Raw genomic sequence first — 16,078 nt, 5'->3', positions numbered from 1 at the left:
CTGACAAAGTTTTGCAATACTTCATTGTGTAGCACTGGAAAGTCATTGAGAGAAATTACTGCAAATTTACATAGCTTTGAGGAATTTGAAACGAAATCTCTTTTAATGCAAATCTTGATTAAAATGTTAAATCGAAAAGTTTTTATTAAAATTTTAGCATAAAAATAAATTGCTTTATATGAAGTTTCTAAGCAGATTCATAAATAAACGATTCTGAAATTAGGAGAAAAAAATGGTGTTTGCGAGAACTCACCCGGTATTCCATAATCGCCGCTAAAACGTTTCGTGTCGTAATTCACAAATTTATCTACGTCAGGCGGCAGATGAAAAACATCTGTCAGCACCTCAGGCGGCTGCTCTTCCTCGCTGCCATCGTCCTTCTTTGGTCGTTCGATGCATAACAGTTTCGGCAGAATTTGTATAAAAAGACGCTGCACCCACGGTGCCATTTTATGCGTCACAGGAGATCTAAAAACGTTAACGGTGAATAATAACACAAGATAAACAATTAGCATCTTAAAATCATATAAAATGAAGGAAAAACTTAATTAGAGCTTAATTATTTTATATAAGGTTAAATTTGTTTTTTAAACTTTAAATTCACTTTTATTTAATTTTTTAATATATTACAAAAATTTTAAAATGGAAATATTTTAAAATGTACGGAATAGCTCTAAGCTAATAAACGTGGTCGTTGTAAGGGGGCGGTATCATTACAACTTCCATAGAACTGGCATTAGTTAAAAATATTACCATTCAAAATGTCAGGCAAAAGCTTTAAGTTATTTAAATTGCTTCTTAAAGGAGGTTTTGAATTATCATCCCTATTGCGTGACTGGAAAATAGGACGATTTGAGGGATTGCCCTAAGCTAAAGGGAACAGTTTGTATTAAGAAACTACTGTTGAAATGATTATCATCATAGTAGTCAAAAATTAGTTACAACTAGAATACACAAAAGTCATGACTGAAAAATAGAACGATTTAAGAGATTGCCCTAAGCTAAAAAGAACAGTTTGTGTGAAGAAACTATTGTTGAAATGATTATCATCATAGTAGTCAAAAATTAGTTACAACTAGAATACACAAAAGTCATGACTGGAAAATAGAACGATTTAAGAGATTGCCCTAAGCTAAAAAGAACAGTTTGTGTGAAGAAACTATTGTTCAAATGATTATCATCATAATAGTCAAAAATTAGTTACAGCTCGAGTACTCAAAAGTCATAAATTAATAATGATATAAAGGGACTTGTGTGATAATGGTAATCACACTGATTTTAATTGGTCTGTTGACAATTTTGTTCTGCACAAAGCCAGAACTAGGGAGCTTTTATTACTGAATAGAAAATATATTCGACTTGTTACATTGCGGAGTAAAAAAACGTATATGGAACATAGGTATTACTGGAGACATTGTTACGAAGAACAAGAAACAACACTGTGTCACTGTGTGGTCTCGCCAGACTCAGACTTCGGTACTTATCAACTGTCTATCCACTTACAACTGCATTAGGCAACATCTCTCCAAAGGACATAATGACATTTTTAACTGCTACTTCGTCTATGGAACTAAAGTGGGTTTGTCACAATAATCATTAAAGGACGCAGTGACGTGGTGTAAAGTTCTCAACCCGATTAAAATCTAATCTAATTTAAGGTCACAAAGAAGTTATTTGTAATAACACATAGAAGTTTTATAGTGCGCTATTTAATTTCTTGAATAGATATTCATCTAGTTTGGATAAGATAATCACTGTTTGGTTTTACTTTCACATACAATATCTTTTGCTTATTGGTGAATTTAAGAAATTCTGATAAGTACAAAAAAAAAATATGCCATAAGCAAACCATCTCCAGAAAATCAGTACAGTTTAGGTTTGATAATGTCATCCCACAAAAATGTTTTAGAAAATGGTAACTGAAAAATATTATAGGAAGAGTTTTGCTTCTACATTTTTGATCTTAAGAAATGGTCTCGATATCAAACAGAATATGTATGTTTGCTAAGTGAAGAAATATTCGACAAAGATATTCTGTATATATATTGGACAAGGAAACACTGTGTCGGTATGATTTAACAAACCATATCCTTAATTTGGACTTTGGACATACATAAAGCGTCACTATCGGACGCTTTGTATTCACTATTATTTCTCTAAACATAGTCGAATAAAATTTGTGTTAAATTTTGATACTTGATACTTTTCCGATTATCTACTATACCAATTTTGTTAATAATTTTTATTAATAATTTTTGAAAAATTTATAAAGTTATTTATAAAAAAGTGGACTTACCTAAAATTTACATTCAGCACCGCAATCGTCACAACAACTGACAGCGTAACCAGCATCATAGTAAATAGCAGGTATTTTCCTAGCAGCGGTACCGTTAGTGATGTCGGCGGTATAATTTCGGCGAGCAGCAGAAAAAACACAGTCAACGATAGCAAAATACTTATACAGAGTGAAATTTTTTCACCTGAATCGCTTGGCAGATAAAATACCAAAACCGATAAGAATGAAATACCCACGCATGGAATGATCAGATTGACAGTATAGAAAAGGGTCTTGCGTCGTAATGTTAAATTAAAAACAATATCTAAATATGGTTCCTCGCAACAACTGTAAAATTTCTCATTACGTACAGCGGGCACTCGCATTATATCCCATTCTACGGATATATAATAATCTTGTAGGTCGATGCCAACTTCGATGTTATCCGAATCGGCAGTTTGTTTTAAATGGCGCAGATCAACCTGCAAAGGAAAAAAAAAATAAATTAAATAAAATAATTTTCATAATATATATATAGGTAATAAAAATTGAGCTTGATAATATACTTTCAGATCACAGTTTAATATAATTTAATGCAAAAGCTCGAGAGAAGATTGCGAAACAATTCTATGGAAAGGCGATATAATGCTAAATAGTTTCAAAAGCAATCAGAATAATATAATAGAATGGAATAGAATAAAAGGTTGCTAATCGAAAAAAAAATCAAACATACGTTGAGGATCTAATCAGCAATATGACATTCCCGTCCAACAATAAAGCAGCGATAACTTTACCGGCTATCAACATAGTCTTTGCTTCTAAGACCTTTCATTTCTTTTGTTAAAATGCCTTCAATATTTGGTTCAACAATAAGGCATATGCGTGAAAAATCCATAAAATTTGGTTAAACCGTTTAAATAAGGTCAACAAATGCAAATTGACGACTCCGGAGAAAATTTTCGTATAAGTTTCAATCTTGATAAAAATTTTTCCAAATATTATTAAGAGAAATTCTTATAGTTTCAGCAAGCCTTTTAATTGTTTCTTAAGGAAAATTAAACACTATTTGATGAATAGTGTTGTATATTTCTTGGTCAATAGCAACTCTTTTTGGTTACCATTGATAGCTTTAAAAAGTTTCTTGCTATTGTATATAGAAGCGTTGAATTCATCAAATATCTATTAAATTTACAATGAAGTATTATATTTCAAGTGGACAATTTCAATCCAGAGTAAAACTGTTTATTTCTGAGCACTTGCGTCGGTCAATTACAAAAATATATATGATATTTTGAATAATTTAAACAGTATTGTTCATAAACTGAATATAATATTTTTTGCCAGATGATGATGCATGTTTCTCATTGAGTAGTTTACTGTTCTACTGTAATAAGGCGGGTCTAGTCTTTGTATTCACTTGTTTGTGCTCCATCAGATTAGTACCTGATCAAAGTACCTCTGTTTTGTCTACATAATACCATAAGTCATCCAACAGAATGAGAAAACAATCAGGACATCTGTAATAATTATGTCATGAATGTTAGATATCTAGTTCAAAACATAAACAGAAACTGTTCTATATATATATATGTTCATTGGAGATATCTAGTAGAAAATTTAATATTATAATAGAGAATAATAAGTTTCTTATATAAAATTTCTTGAAATATTCTTTGTAATGTCCTTAAGTAATCTTGCAGCTTTTTCTTGTTATTAGAGTTCATAAATAGAACTTGCACATTCTGTGAATCTTTGAATTTATTTAAGTTCAAAATAAGTGTCCATTATAACTCATTTCTTGACCCTAAAACATTTCTTACGATATCGAGTGATTTCATTACAGCGTCGTAGAAGCACAACTTCATCATTAAGCATCGCCAACAGTCTTGCAACTCAAGTAAATCAAATTTACGAATACTTATATTTTTTATGGTTGACTGTACAGTGCAACAGCCATCAATATGAGGACGAACACAATCACACACACATACGTGGAACACTTTATATATATCATGTTATAATGGTTTTTATTGCTTTGGTTTGTTTTTGTTGGGCTTGTGTGAGCACGTCTAGCATAGCATTTTAATGTGCCATCGGTCATTTTGCGCGTCATCAAACTTGTTGCGTTTCAACGAAAACAATACCAAAGACAGCATAAATTTTAAACACACATAAGCCATAATAACTCCAGCAACAAAGGCAGAGCACAACGACACCAGAGTGGCAGCGATAAAGCCTTGCAATCAAATTTCAACTGCATGGCCGAATCATTAAAATTAACAACCAACAACAACGATGACGACACCGTCGAGGGTGACGGAGCAATATACTACGTTCAACCAACACAAACTTTATTTGAACATTTTGGTAGAAGGATCCAAACCAATGGTAAGTATGCTTGTGTGTGTGTGTGTGTGTAAAAGTTCGCTTGTGTGTTGATATATTTGCGCTATTGTGCTGTTAAAACTGCAATAAAATGGTACGCCATAGCGTATACTCAACGTATGAAAATTATGACATGGCGATAATTTTTACTCTGACGATAATCATTATTCACAAGCACTTTTCATCTAGCAACGCAACTGACCACTGTGTTGCGTTCTTTGTGGGGGAGGGATGCCTGTGATAATATGGGTTTGTGGATTTGGTTGAGCTTTTCTTGTTGAGTAAAGTTGTGTAAAGTGTGTGCACTGTACCCAGAATATGGCAAAGTGCGGGCTTGTTACTTTAATGCAGCTGTGCTCAGTGGCTGTGCTCAGTGGCTGTGTTAAACAGCGGCTATGTATTATGAGAGATTTTAATAAGTACAGTACGGAAAAACGAATAAAATACTAAAAAGGGAAAATAAAATATTTTTACACTTGCAGTAACATAAATTATAAACTTATGAATACTTAAAAAAGGAAGTTGTGTGAATAATAGTTTTATGAGCCAGGTGAAATATTAGTAAAATAGTTTTTAGAATTCTAAATGAGTTTAGAGGAAATAAGCTAATTAATTATTTAAATTGCATATTAAGTAGAGCAGAAAAAGTGGCTACATAATGGCTGCATAATAAGCCAAAGTCACTTGTATTAAGAGGAGATAATTTCAAATTGATATGCGTTTAGTTAAGTTCCTCTTTACGTAGATATGGTAAAAAGAGTTAATCTAAAATAGAAGAACTTAAGGATATTTAAATACTTATATACCCTTATATAAAAATACTGTTAATAAAGCGCATGTTATCTGAAGTGCTAGGCAATACAAAATACATAGCTGTCCGTTGAAACTGCAGTGGGTATAACTTTTGAACTGGAAATAGCACTGCGTCTAAATAACGTCTAAATATAGTTGATTTTATTTCTAAAATGTTTGTATGAGTATGCGTACGTCATATCGTCACACTAAATATCATTATACTAAATTTTGTCGTACTAAATAGTGCCACATTAAATATTGCCACTTGAAATATCGCGACACTAAATACCGTTTTACTAAATAACGTCACAACAAACAATCAAAAACCACAAGTGCTTATTGAACACCTCAATCTAATCTAACTTATCCTGAATCATAGCAAGTACGTTGGCAAACTCTATGGTTTTAGGTAAATAAAACTACACTTGCGACGAAAGCTATTCGTCAATTTAAGTTAAGTATCACTTTAAAGAATAAATGTATGCTCAACTGATCACTTTGAAAATTATTAATGTGATGATTATCAAAGAAGAACATAAGGTAATGCATTGCATGAGTCGAAAAGTTAATCAATATTTAAAGGAAAGCTTGAATTGTTTTTAATAGCTCAAATAAACGAAAAAAAATGGTGCCCTGTTGAACATATTGCCAATATATAAATTATTTAATTTAAAGATAATATAAAAGTAAAATTTACTATAAATGCATATATAAATATATACATATGCGCAGCTTGCTATGACGACATGAAGACATGAGGTCTGAGACTGTTATATTAGCCGTCGATGTTGAGCGGTCTTTTGTCGAAAAGCGGAAAAATCAATTTGAACGAGATGTGTTTAGAACTCTTTGTGTGCTTTGGAGATGATTTTGTTAAACTTTACTGTCTTCTAGCTCCACATTTATGCAGGGTGCAGACCATATATTGTCGCACGGCATGAATAAAATTGTTGTTGTTTTCAATGTAAATTATATTATAAAATTGAGATTGAGAGAAAAAACAATAGGTTGATTCAAATTCCGGCATGAGAGCCGGCATATTTATGCCTCGGCACTAAAGCAAAACAGTGTTGTTTAGTAATAAATTTAAGAATTTGTGTCTTTTAGGAGCAAATTTACCCAATGTCAGTACGTTTTAGAGAAAAAATGTCTGTAAGCAATACATTCTATTTTATAATAGAATTTATAGTAGAATAATTATAATAGAATTTTAATACGTTTTGAAAAATAAAATGTCAGGAAGCAATACAGTCTATTTTATAAACGGTTAATAATCTAATTATTACATTTTCCGCCTTTAAGGAAAGGCGTATAATTTTGTACGTACTGTTAACAATTATTATAAGATAATATAATAATTAATTAACATTTTTACAGGGCCCATGATTTTTTCCTTGCTGGTTTTTTTTTGGTGGCAAATTGAAAGTAAGTCCTTTTAAATTTAGGCACAATTAAAAAGTATCAAAAAGTAGTAAAAATACAAAATTGGCAATACTGATGTGACACTCTACATAATATGCATTTTCAGTATATAACATGGCCCTAAGAGCTAGAGTTTCGAGACTATTTCGTTCGAGACTATTTGAGACGAAAATTATAAATTTTTTTTATAAAAATAAACCATTTTCTAAAACTTTTGCTATTGGTTTGATAAAAACCAATTTCAAATAGAAAAAAAAACACAGCATCCTGGAAAGTTGTGGTCCATTTAAGCTATAGTATTTCAAATTATTTTTTCCCCTCATTATTTTGATAACTCTTATATTACAAAATTGATGCTTCAACATTTATAATTTAATTTTTTTTTTGTGTTTGTTCGTAGTAAATCAAATTCGAGTCAATTTATGAGAACCACTTAAAAATTGATTTCTCAAGCATGTAATACTAACAAACAATTTATCAATATCTGAAAACAGAACAATTTTTCTTTAGAAAATTTTATTAATTTCTGGAAATAATCAAACAGAACTCAAATCTATCTTTTGATTCCTAGTAGCTTTTACTAACATTTCCACTTGCAATAAAATTTCAATTTTCGACAATCTACGCTTGGCAAATTGGTAATTTATTATTTTTTAGTTTGATTTATGCTTAAAATTTTCTTTTATTTTTTTAGCAGCTGCTAAACTTTCTGAACTCTAAAATTCAGTTGATATATTGAAAATTTCGTAAAAATGAAAAAAAAAAAAATAAATAAATTCTTTTAAAACAAATTTTTAAGCGTTGGTATTTATATTTCAAATCGTAGCAAATCAATTTGCTATTAAAATTGATTTGTGAGCCTGTGAGACTGTGAGACTGAGAGCTCATTTCTGTGACAATTCACCCGCAATAGGAAAATTGCTGAAGAGTGAATATAACAACAACAATAACAACAACTACAACAACATGGATAGCAATAAATTTATTTTATCCAACATTTGTGGATTTCAAATGAATTTTCAACAAAATCAAAAATGCTTTGAAATTGAACGTTGACAAATTTTTGACATTGGCATCTGTGACGTACGAGCAGAGCAGAGCAGAGCAGAGCAAAGCACTTCAGATACCCCCATTACTAAGACAAGAGATAATTTAGCGTTGGCACATGTGTACGTATGTTTTTCTATGGAACCATGTAGCTTTAGATTACAAGCTATATATTACCTGGCATTTATTTGTACTTCCGCTGCTGCTGCTGTTGATGTTGTGTCAACCTAACAATTCCCTTTCATTTATTTTATATTTCCAAGTTCATTTATTTAAGGTGCACAATGGTTGTTGTTGTTTGAAAGAAAGGTGGTATGGTACATCTAGCAATTGAATTGTACAAATTTTGATTGGCAAATATATGAGCTTTTACATACACATACCAAAGGCACCGTAGTATTGTGTGCATGTGTGTGTGTGTACATTTGCTTGTGTTTCTGTGTTATCAACTGCGCGTGCATATGCTTTGACACGCTTATCTCAAACTAACATTACACATTGTAGGTGCTTTCAAGCGCATATTTATCCTTGTATGTAATTTGTATTTGTAGGTGTGTGTGTTTGTGTGCGTATACAAGTGTGGCTGTTTGCCAGAAATCAATGAAGCATAATGTACTGTTATGCGTACTCATCAATAATGTTTTGCGAAAATAAATGGGCGTGCGATAAAGCTGACAAAAGCATAATGAAAATAATTTTTAACTTGATTTTTTGTTTTGTTTGAACTCTGCACCGCGTAGCAACACTTTTCTATCTTTGATTGGTACGAGCGGGGGAAGGGGGATTGTTAAATTTTTGATTTCGTCATTTTTCAATTCCATTTTACTTTATATATATATGTATTTTTTTTTGTTTTGTTTTTGCAATATGAATATTGTTGAGCAACAGTTGTTGTGCTTGCTCACTGACACATAGATCGCCATTTTATTTATTTGTCAGTCAATATAATATTTCGTGTTATGGCAACGCTTTTGTTTTATTTTTATTAAGTTTGCGTACATGTGTTCGTGTCTGACAAGCTGTTTTCCGGCGATAATGAACTAGCAACTTTATATGTTAACAGTACGCGCTCGATAATATCAATACTGTCTATCACACTTTTTACATATTTATATAAAAAAAAATGTAAGAAGAGTAAGTTATTTTTTTTCTCTTTTATTGTTGAAAAGGTTAAGTGGGTTAATTTTATTCAAGCTTACCGGGTTTTGACCGCATTATCTCTAAGGTAGATGAAATTGATTTATAAGCCTTTTTTTAATAACAACATAAGGAATGGAAATTCCTAGGTTTTGATGACCGATGAGGTTTTGAGAATTTGTATGTTAGACTAATTTTAATAGTGTAACAATAGTGTAATAGTGCAATAATAATATCTAATTTAATAGATATATTTCAGACTTTGTAAATGATGGAGATGTAAAGTTTAATGGATTGTAAAGATAATGTATTTAACATTGTGTAAATAATAAAAATAATTAAGATTTTGTATATTTAGTTACTAATATTAATAAAACAAAAGAATGGTTAAAAACTAAACTGTTTTTGATTTAGATTTATAATAATTTTGTTTTTTTACGGGCTTTTTGGTCAATAGTTAGATAATAATCTTTTTAAAAAATTTTTATTTGTTTTGAAAAGATTTTATTTTAACCGATCATGATGATGCCTACAGATTATAGTTGAAATATCGGTTAATATAAAATCTTTTAAAAACAAATAAATTTTGTTTTAATAGTTTATTATTTGACTATTGACCAATTAGCCCATAAGAAAATAAAATTATTATTAAAAATATTTGGTCATTAAAACAATAAATTAAAAAAGTTTTAATAAAAGACTGATATTTTCTCGATTACATTATTCTTTAAAGTATTCAAAAGAAAATATATGAATGCTTTTTTCATATTTAACGTACACACAATAAATTTCAATTAATTAAATTTCTTAAATATTTTACAATCAGATGCTGTGCCCTGAAGAACAAAGCCTCGATCCTTTCCAAGGAGGAAACTTTTTCTAAACGCATAGAGGAATTTCTTGAAATTTCAAGTGGGGCGTTAAATTATACTAATACATCTGTTGAAAATGTTAAATCTTATTGGCGTGTAATCACGTTAAAAAAAAGACTCTATGAACATTCGGATATATACTTTAATTTTACAACCACTTGGTGGAGCTATTTTATAATAATTTATAATATAAATATTATTTGTACACCTTTTTAAAAGGTTGCCACCCATTCTTTATGTTCATATTAGTTACGCTTACGGCTGTAAGTCATAAGTCAACAATATTTTATTGTGTCACGGGTGCGGGCCAATGTTGCTGTTTTGTATACTTCAAAGGAATGAGTTTAGGGATAAATTTAGTTGATAAAATTATAAAAAACATATGAATAGTTTTTAGATATTTGTAAACCATTTTTTCATACATAATTATTTATACTTCATTTAATGGATGAAATAAACTATTTTTAGAAAAAAAATAGTTTGAACAATAGTGAATTTTAACAACAAAATTTTATTTTTATTTCATAGAATTATGCCGTTCCAAATCTTTCTATATAATTATTTATATTATATTATTATTTATATTATTTAATATATTATATATATTAAAGTCTAGTGCTTGCATTCATTTGAAATGAAAAATTGATATAAAACTCCATTAAAAAAAAATATTTTCCACAAAATTTAGACATTATTTCTTGATTATTTTTTGATCTAAAATTTGGACATTGGAAAATAATTTCTTATATATGAAGTGTTATCTTGATTTTACGTGTGAAAAGGTTAGTACTAGGCTTAAGTTTATATTTGAATTTTAAAAAAACCCAAAATTTAATAATTACTAATGCATTTATTATCGTGCGTTGCCTGTATCAGCTTTCAACAATGAACAAATGGGAGCACACATGTTTAACTTTATTCATGTGTTTCATAATTTATCACACAAAATACGTGTAAAATGCACAAATATCATAAATTTAAACAAAAGTAAATAAAATATTGGAATGGAACTTAACAACAGCAGCAACAACAGCAGCAACAACAACAGCAACAGAAGCGAGAGCAACATCATTGCCATCATTTCTATTTTATTGTTGCTTTTTAAATGTTTTATTGCGTTTTGAGAACACTTTTATCAATATGGCGTCAACATTGATATCCTTTTTAACAAATGTTATCCTTGCTTTGTTCTTGGCGAAGACGCGAGAAATGAAAACAAATTTCATTATAGAAATTGACAGCAACACAGGGATTTAATGGATTGTGCTTTCAATAATAACACAAATATACTTCACACTATAACATTTCAGCCGTTATCTGTCCTGGCAATGAATTTCTAACATTTCTCGATTATTCCATTTTTTTGCGTTTTTACAATAATATTTCGGTAATAATTTTATTTTATTTTGTATTTTGAAATATTTTTGGCATTTTAATTGTGTGCGATTATTGTAGTAAGCAAATGGCAAGTAAAGCAATTTAAATTCCTCACACTCACCATGTAACCATCATACGTCCATGAACCGAATTTCATAAAACATGTCTGCTCATCGAACGGAAAATATTCGACATCAATTTCGCAAAAGGACTTGTAAATGGCGGGTGGCTTCCACACCACTTTCCCGGTGTGATGCAAAATTGCTTTTGTCATTATTGTCACTTCGTAATTGCCATCAGCGCTGAAAAGAGGTAAAAACATTAAATGAAATATTGCGAAAATATAATTAAATATATTTTTAAAATAATGTACTTTAATGATTTCGACTCAATTTTATTGAAGGTAAATATTCTTAAAGTAATTTTAAAGTTTGGAAAAGTGTCAATGAAAAATAAATAAATAATATTTAATTAAAAAAAGCAAAAAATAAATAATAATTTGAAGTGTAATTAATTTATTTAAATTTAAATATATATAAATTCATTGCAAAAAATCAGAATATGATTCAATACACTAATTAAGTTACTTGCGGAAACTCCAATCTCACTCATTACTTTCACGCAAGCAGTCAATGTTCAATTTAATTCACATATATAATACTATACCAGGTGTACCGGTATGAAGTGAGCGTAAAGATACAAATGTTCCGACAGGGACCATTTGTTGTGAACGAGCCTTTATTTCTTTTTGTTTGTTTGCTATGACATGTGTGAAATATATTTAGTATACATCAAGTCATTGAACAGACAACATTTGCGGAAAGCATTAATTTTTTGTTTTCATTTGAAGAAAAGTGGTGCAGAGTCGCATCGAATGCTTGTCGAGGCATATGGTGATCATGCTCTATCAGAAGATGGTTTCAACGGTTCAGAAATAATGATTTTGATCTGAGAAATGAAGAACGTGGAAGACCGCCAAAACAGTTTGAAGACGCCGAATTGCAAACGATATTGGATGGAGATGACACTTTGGGTCAAAAGCAAATGGCAGAAATATTAAATGTTGCACAACAAACAATTTCTGACCGTTTAAAAGCTATGGGAAAGATCCAAAAGTGTGGAAAATGGGTGCCACATGAATTGAATGAATGGCAGATGAAAAACCGAAAAAACACTTGTGAAATTTTGCTTCAAAGACACGAAAGATAATCGGTTTTGCATCGGATTGTTACTGGCGATGAAAAATGGATTTATTTTAAGAATCCTAAACGGAAAAAATCATGGGTTAACCCGGGACAACCATCAACATCGACTGCAAAACCAGATCGATTCGGCAAGAAGACAATGCTGTGTGTTTGGTGGGACCAGAAAGGTGTGGTGTACCACGAGCTCCTAAAACCTGGTGAAACCGTCAATGCTGGTCGCTATGCATTGATCGAGAAACGACCAGAATGGGCCAGAAGACACGGCAAGGTAATTCTGCTCCATGACAATGCACCTGCACACAAAGCAAAACGAGTTCAGGATGCAATCAAAACACTTGGCTGGGAGCTGCTACCCCACCCCATCCGACTACCATTTGTTTTCATCGATGGGACACGCATTGGCTGAGCAGCACATTGATTCCTACGAGGAGGTCGAAAATTGGGTGTCTGGTTGGTTTGCTTTAAAAGACGAACAATTTTTTTTTGGCGTGGTATCCACAAATTGCCAGAAAGGTGGTCAAAATATGTAGAAAGCAATGGCCAATACTTTGAATAAAATGTTTTTTACTTTCCTATTAATAATTAGTGTTTTATTTTCACCAAAAAACGCTCATTTCATACCGGTACATCTAATATATAGTAAAGCTAACCTTGACCGGTGTTAAATCTCACAAATCACGTTAAACTACTTTAACAAATACGCACTGCAGATACATACTACAGAAACTCAATTTTTTTAAATTCGAGACAAAGAATTCTACTTTGGTTCGAACTCTATTCGAATATCGAAAGTCTAACTTCAAATGTGTTTATTGTTGCATATTTCGAAGGTTTGAAGTTTTAATTTAAAATTTAATTTTAATTTCTTTTATGAAATTTCGAGTCAAATTTGCCACGGCGAAGTTTGATTTTAAGAATACCTTGTTTTCTTTGAAAAATTCCATTTCAACAGCGAATTGGTTTGGCGAATAGCTGGTGAAACATTATTTCTACACTAAAAAAATTTTATTTTCAAAAGTATTAAAATAAAATACATTTTGATTTAAAATAAAAATTTTGATGTATTATTACATAAGAATTGGTATTTAAATTCTAAATAAAATTAGAATATATTTTAAAATCTAGGCTGGTAGCCACGACCCACTAATGCAAAGTAAACATTTTGTCAACTACGCCATTTCCACGGACAGAAATTAGTTATAATATATTAATTCTGTGACTTTAGTTAAAAAAAATTTACATAGATAAAACACAATCTACAATTAAAATTTAAATAAAATTTTATATCTTAAATATTTACTTTTCCAAAGAAGTATAAAGAAGCTGATATCAAAGGAGCAAACCCGCGGTTCAAAGCTTTGACGAATTCGACTTGAGTCGGCGCATCTTACAAGAATTTGAATTGAATTCTGGATAGCTTTCAAAAAAAAAAAATCGTTTAATGGAGTTTTTGTTAACTCGATTCGAATTTGAGAAGATACCAAAAATGCAAACTCGTTATTTGAACTTTTAGCGGATTTAACGCTATACCAAAATGGCGTACATTTGTCATTGGATGTATTGGGAAGGACCAAAATTAGAATTCGTGAAAGGTAAATTACAACGCTATGGAGAGCAGGATTGTTATTGACAGAAAATGTTGAAGAAATTGATTTAAAAAAACTTGCAGTATTCATTTTCGCAATTTTAAAATTTTAAAATTTTAAAAAAACTTGCAGTATTCATTTTTGAAATTTTAATATTACACAACAATTTTTTAAATAATATCGATATAATAATATTTTAGTTTGGCTTCTTGTTTTCAAATATTAATTGTAACAAATAGATCATTACTTTTAAATAATTTTGAAATAATAATAACTGATTTTTGTAATAATAATAAACAGACTCATCCGATTTTTTAATATAAAATGCCCTTATGGTCTTTTTGAATTTAGCACAGATCGTGTAGAGCAGTGGTTGCCATCCGGTGGTTTTGGAGATGATTAAAAATGGTTCGTGAATCAAATTTAACAGGTATGGTCCACTGAGATCTCCCTGATTAGAAAATAAACACAAAAAATTTCCAAGTAATTATATACATATTTTATAGCCTATGTAATGTACCTATGCACTTATTCATTTTATTATATATTATACAAGAGATGCATATAGCAAAGCGTATTAAAATAATCATAGAGTTTATTATTCTTAAACTTTCTGATCCCTACGAAAAACAAAATTATCATAGCAGTCTTTGGTCAAAAAAAAAGTTGGATACCACTGGTGTGTTGCATTAGTCAAAGTGCCATCTAATAGCAGTAATACTGCAAAAAGTAAGTAAATGAGAAATGAAAGCGAATAAATGAAACGAATAAACGAATAATTCTATTTGAACAGCATTTAAATCGAGGAAGTATAAATCAAAAATGAATTGATAAATAACAATTAAATTATAAATAAATATAGTTTAAAAGTAATTTTTAATAATATTTTTGATCGAGAAATATTAATATTTTGATAAGTGTAAAATTTATTATTTATTAGTTATGATGAGTTAAAAGGATAGCGACTTTCTTTAACTTGCCAAAAAACCAAAAATAATATTTCTATAAATTATAATTTAAAGCTTTTATATTTTTCTCGAATAAATCACAAATTGGCACTTCAACTTAATAGCATCTAAATTTGAGCCATTATCCAAAACCAAAACCACATACCCTGCTCTTCGCATTTGTGTTTAATGGTATTAAATTAGTAGTCGGAGAAGGAGAAGAGAAAAATTTTGTGTATTTTTGTGGCATGAAATTAACTGATTTACGATAAATTTTGGTATTCTCAGAAGTACTTTGCGCTTTGTTTCCTTTAATTAAATGAATTCTGTTGACAATTTTATTATCTGCGTTGTCCTCTTATTCAATTATCTGCTATTCTTCGTCATTATCTTTTAATGTATCTTTATATATTCGAATAAGTATCTAGACATTCGCTTTAAGTTTGTTGCTTATTATTTGGACTTTTTTTTATGCCACACAAACTTATTTCATATAAAACAGATAAATGTGTGTACTTGTATAAGAACACAAAAAAATAATATTGTAAAAAAATTATATCTAAAAATATATAATAGAATGAAAATGAAAAAAATATGAGAAGAAATGACTTAACCTAATTATCGTTTTATTGGTTCTATAAAGTTTTTATAAGTATATTTAAACTTTAATAAACGAGTATTTAGGTATAGCAGATATGTGTGTTTATACAGAACTCACCACATCTTGGTGTAGAGTATATAATTTACTTCTTGATATACTTCTGTATATCATATTGTTATTGTATCGAAACAGCTTAGTTGACCACTAAATTATTATATATAAAAAAATAAAATAATTTTGTTATAAACACAAGTAACTAGCATCTCCAGCTCAACAAAGTGCTGCTGGCATGTTGATTGTTGTTTTGGAAAAACATTTTCCTCCCCAATAGCCATTTTCATCCCATGTACCATCAGCCATTAATGGTCTTAATAACAACTGAACTTTGCTGTAACTTCAGTTACGTTTCATATTATTTTCATTATTAGT

At 30.0% G+C, this 16,078-nt stretch overlaps 1 protein-coding gene across 1 annotated transcript in view; it reads right to left on the bottom strand.

The window, feature by feature from the left end:
- Positions 1-16,078, bottom strand: part of LOC119686102 (acetylcholine receptor subunit alpha-like 1) — a 49,152-nt gene that overhangs the window by 13,586 nt on the left and 19,488 nt on the right. The window contains exons 3-5 of the mRNA XM_038100567.1: positions 11,432-11,612; positions 2,297-2,757; positions 254-468 (exon numbers count right to left, since the gene is read on the bottom strand). Of these exons, the coding sequence (XP_037956495.1) occupies positions 254-468; positions 2,297-2,757; positions 11,432-11,612 (857 nt within the window). The remainder of the gene's footprint in view (positions 1-253; positions 469-2,296; positions 2,758-11,431; positions 11,613-16,078) is intronic.

This window comes from Teleopsis dalmanni, chromosome 2, assembly GCF_002237135.1.
Source record: "Teleopsis dalmanni isolate 2A chromosome 2, ASM223713v2, whole genome shotgun sequence".
Taxonomy (NCBI): Eukaryota; Metazoa; Arthropoda; class Insecta; order Diptera; family Diopsidae; genus Teleopsis; species Teleopsis dalmanni.
Note: the sequence above shows the minus strand (reverse complement) of the source record. Positions and strands in the feature narration are given on the sequence as shown.